Raw genomic sequence first — 4830 nt, forward strand, 5'->3', positions numbered from 1 at the left:
CCACGCGCTGGGTCCTGGTGAGGAGCCACTCAGCAAGGCCAAGCAGAGCCGCAGTGAGAAGAAGGCTCGGAAGGTAGGGAGGCTTGGAGGTCCCCTGAGAGGGCTGGGGTTAATCCGGGGAGAGGGGATCACTTCTGGGGTGTTGGGGCACAAGTCCCTGCTCTGGGGGGCCCCAGGTCATGCTGGGGTGAGGCTGGGAGTGCTTTTCCCATGCCAGGGCTTTGAGGGGATCTGTTCTGGGGTGTTGGGGCTTGCATTCTCATTCTGGAGGGTCCCCAGGTCATACTGAGGTAGGACTGGGGGTCCTTGTCTGCAGCTGTGGGTCTCCATTCCATCCCAGAGCTTTGGGGGGGATTAGCTCTGGGGTGTTGGAGGCATATCCCCATTCTGGAGGTTGCTGGGTGGGGCTGGGGGTCTCTGTCCTATCCCACTTTTTTCAGCAATCAGTTCTGGGGTGTTTGGGTTCAAGGTCCCACTCTAGGGGTCTCCAGGTTATACTGGGATGGGGCTGGGGATGTCTGGGTGGGGCTGGCATCCTTATCCTGCCCCAGGATTTTGGAGGGTGATCAATTCTGAGGTGTTGGGGTTCAAGTTCCCACATTGGGGTGCAGATGAGGGTCCCCACCTGGGGTTGACAGGTCTAGCCTGGCCATGCTAGGGGAACAGTATCCCCCATCCCTGGTTCCCCCATTATTCCAGGGATTTGGGATGTTACTGGGGGCTGGAGGCACTGTGCTGGGGCTCAGGGGGTCCCTATCCCAGGGCTCTGGCAGGGAGGATCAGCCCTGGCGTGTCAGGGGCAGGTCCCCACTCTGAGGGCCTCCAGGTCATACTAGGGCAGGGCTGGGGGTCCTTATCCCACCACAGGTTTCTTTGGGGATCAGTTCTGGGGTGTTGGAGTCCAAGTCCCCACAATGAGGTGCAGATGAGGGTCCCCATCCTGGGTGATAGGTCCAGCCTGAACATCCCAGGGAACATCCCCCATTCCGGGTTCTCTGGTTATCCCTGTGGGTTTGGAGTGTTACTGGGGTGCTGGAGCCACTGTGCTGGGGCTCAGGGCTCACTCCATGTCCCTCTGTGCCCCCCAGGCCATGTCCAAACTGGGGCTGCGGCAGATCCACGGCGTCACTCGCATCACCATCCGCAAGTCTAAGAACATCCTGTTTGTCATCTCCAAGCCCGACGTGTTCAAGAGCCCTGCCTCGGACATCTACATCGTCTTCGGGGAGGCCAAGGTGGGGCTGGGAGGGCTCTGGGGGGGCCCCTCGCGGCGAGGGGAGGGCCCGGGCTGATCCCGTGTACCCCCCAGATTGAGGACCTGTCGCAACAAGTGCACAAGGCAGCGGCTGAGAAGTTCAAGGTGCCCCTGGAGCACTCGGCACTCATCACTGACGCAGCGCCTGCGCTCGCCATCAAGGAGGAGAGCGAGGAAGAGGAGGAGGTGGGTGCTGGGGGAGGTCAGAGGGTCCTCCAAGGTCCTCAGGGGGTGGGATGGGGCGGTGACACCCCCTCAAGTGCTGGAGGTGCAGAACATGGAGACGGGGATGGGACAGGTCAATGTCTTGTGTCCCAGGAGGGGACATACATTGGCACCTGGGCTTCCTGGGGATGAGGGACCCCTGTGGTTCTTGGTGGGGTGCTGAAGGATCCCCAAGGTCCTGGGGAGTGTTATGGTGGGTGATAGCTCTGTGCCCCACCCCCCTGGTGGGTGAGACAGGACTGGAGGTGAGGGACATTGAGCTGGTGATGGCCCTGGCCAACGACTCATGCTCTGGGAGGGGGCACAGAGGGACTCCATGGTCCTGTGGGCTGTTGAGGGACCCCCAAGGTCCTGGGTAGGTGCCATGGGGAGGGTCACAACACTGCTCCTCAGGTGGACAAGATGGAGCTGGAGGTGCAGGACATGGATCTGGGGATGGCCCAGGCCAATGTCTTGTGTTCTGCGGGGCTGCAGAGGGACCCCTGGGGTCATGGGTGGATGCCAAGGGAACCCCAGTGTCCCAGGGGGGTGCTGAGGGACTCTCCAAGATTCTGGTGGGCACTACGCAGGGGTGACAGCACTGTGTCCCCTCAGGTGGAGGAGACAGGGCTAGACGTGCAGGGCATAGATGGCTCTGGCCAACATCTTGTGCCCTAGAAGGGAGAGCTAAGGGACTCCTGAGTCCTGAGAGCAATGCAGAGGGACCCTCAGGGTCCTGGGTGGGTGCTGATGGACCCCCCAGGTCCTGGGAGGTGCCATGGTGAGGTGACAGCTCTGTGTCCCACCAGATAAACAAGACAGGGCTGGAGGTGAGGGACATGGAGCTTGGGATGGCCAATGTCTTGTGCTCTGGGATGGGGCATGGTGGGACCCCTGGGGTGGGTGTTGAGGGACCCTCAATGTCCTGGGCACTTTTATGGGGGGTGACAGCTCTGTGTTTCCCCTCCCAGGTGGATGAGACAGGACTGGAGGTGAGGGACATCGAGCTGGTGATGGCCCAGGCCAATGTGTCTCGCCCCAAGGCCGTGCGGGCGTTGAGGCACAACAACAATGACATTGTCAATGCCATTATGGTGAGTGTCCAGGGGGGCTGCAATGGGAGGAGGCACCCCCTTCCCAGCAGGAAGTTTGGGGTGGGTTAACCTCTCTCCAGCATGGATGGGGGTGTGCCCCCCTGGGGGTCCCTGACACTCTGCTCTCTCCCGCAGGAACTGACCATGTAGCGGCCAGGGGGTCCTGGCCCCCTCTATAGATGCACAGTCCCACTCAACCCCCTCCCAAATCCTCTCTCAGCCCCCCCAGCCCTGTCCTGCTCAATAAATGCCTCCTGCACCCCTTGGATCGCACTCGGCCTTCCCCTGTGCTCATTTGGGGGGGTCTGGGCAGCCCCACTGGGTCCTTTTGGCGACCTGGCTCGGGGGGGGGGAAGGGGACAGCAGTGGGATGAGGGGGACAGTGCCTGGGGGACTGGGGAGATGGGGGAGACACTACCATGGGCAGGCTTTGGAGGACGTGTGGTCCTTGAAGTGTGTCAGGGCATCCCTTTTACCAGCAGTGGGGTGGGAAGGAGCAGCACCCAGGGAGTGTAACTGGGATGGGAGATGTGGAGGGGATGTTGGGTTGGGCAGGTTTTGGGGGGCTCATAGCCCTCAAGGTGGGTGGAGGGGGGGTCAGGCCACCCCCTTTTCCAGCAGTGGGATGGAGAAGGTGGAAGGGATGCTGGAGTGGGCAGGTTTTGTGGGGCTCATGGCCTCAGGGAGTGATAGTGCCCCAGGGTGCTCCCAACACCACTGGGGATCAGGGATTTGCCCCAAAATTTGGGTGGAGTAGGGGTGGCAGGGACCTGCCAGGACATTACAATCCTGGGGTATTCCCAGTGTTAAATTCCATTTCCCATGGAATTCACACCCCACCCTGACCCTAAACAGTTTGGAGCTCTCTGAACTCCTGTTCAAAATGTGAATTTTCCTGAAATTCCCAGATTCCTGAAGGATTTAATGCTGGAAAACGCTCCCACAGCTCTGAGGGTGGGAAGGGAGGGACCTCCTGCTCCCCAAATCCTAAGGGTCCTCCTCCTTGCCCCCCCTCCTGCTGCCCAGTTTCCCAGCCTCAGAATGGGAAGGGCTGTGGGAGGGGCACCAACCCCCCCCACATCTCCCCCAGGTGAGTTGCCAGGGTAAGTCTGCTTCCTGCACCCCCAAATTCCAGGGGCAGGCAGGGCTGTGGAATTCCAGGAGGAGAAGGGGGAACACACCAGTAAGGGTAAGGGGGAGGGGGCATACCAGTAAATGGAGCAAGGGGAACTGGGGACATCAGTAAGGGGCAGGTGTGTGAACTGGTGAGCACTGGGTGCAGAAGGGTTAAAGGCACTGGGGGGGGTAAGGCAGGGGAGGGATTTGGGGCCAAAGCCAGTGGAATGTGCTGGAATGGACTGGATGGATCCCCAAACTGCTGAGTCAGTTTCTGGCGGGAGGCCTAGGGCATCCACGGGAGCAGAGCCCCCCGGGTGTGGCTGTGGGATAACTGGAGACCCTCTGCAGGGGTGCAGATAAAAGGGGGTCTTGGGTCAGTTTGGGGGGTCCCCATGGTCCTGGGGTGCCCCAGCAGCTCCCCCACACCCCCCCGGAGTGCCTGCTGCACCAGGTCTCCCAGGATGGGTGTTAGGGGTTGACTGTGGGGTACCCTGGGATGGGCAGGGGGTGACCATGGGGTGGTGCCCCAAGTGAGCAGTTGTGTGTACCCTCCTGCTATTCCAGAGCAGGGACTCACACACATATGGGCTGAAGGTGCTGGAATGTTCTGGAATGTTTGGCTCTGAAATGTTCCACACCAGGGATGAGAGAGGAAACAATTCACATTGTGGTTAAACTTCACTGGGGAAAAGGGGGGGCAGGGACAGGGAAGCCCATGTGCAAAATGTAAACTGGGTCGCAGAGCAGATCCTGACCCTTGGGAGAAATCCAGAGCCTTGGGAGAAGATCCCAGTGCTCAGGAGATCTTTGGGATCTCCTTTGGAAGAAAATCTGCTCAGGAGGAGATCTCGATACCCAGGAGATCCATCCCCTTAGGAGGGGATCTGGCCGCTTGGGAGGAGTTCCATCTCCATTGGAGGAGATCTGTCCCCCAAATCCAATCCAGAGCTGCTCCTGCACTGGCATCCAGAGATGCTCCTGGAGCTGTGAAAGAGGGTGGGAGAGGTATTACATCCTGCTGGAGCCACAAATCCTGTGGGAGAAGGATGTGCATCCTGGGATCCCCCCAAGGGCAGCTCTGTGTTCCAGGATCCTCTGGGGGCAGCTTCTCTGGGATGAAGGGACACAGCTCTGGAGCTGAGACATCACAGAGAGAAG

The 4830-nt window shown here is 60.1% G+C and overlaps 1 protein-coding gene across 1 annotated transcript; it reads left to right on the forward strand.

Moving 5' to 3' along the window:
- Positions 1 to 4: 4 nt before the first annotated feature.
- On the forward strand, positions 5 to 2703 carry LOC103799600 (nascent polypeptide-associated complex subunit alpha-like; the record flags this gene model as incomplete). The annotated part of the gene is made up of 5 exons (XM_009071937.1): positions 5 to 73; positions 1089 to 1235; positions 1310 to 1441; positions 2431 to 2553; positions 2689 to 2703. Coding segments are annotated over 5 exons (486 nt in total), but the record flags the coding sequence as incomplete, so codon positions are not given.
- Between the last annotated feature and the right edge of the window lie 2127 nt (positions 2704 to 4830).

This window comes from Acanthisitta chloris, unplaced genomic scaffold, assembly GCF_000695815.1.
Source record: "Acanthisitta chloris isolate BGI_N310 unplaced genomic scaffold, ASM69581v1 scaffold32803, whole genome shotgun sequence".
Classification (NCBI taxonomy): Eukaryota; Metazoa; Chordata; class Aves; order Passeriformes; family Acanthisittidae; genus Acanthisitta; species Acanthisitta chloris.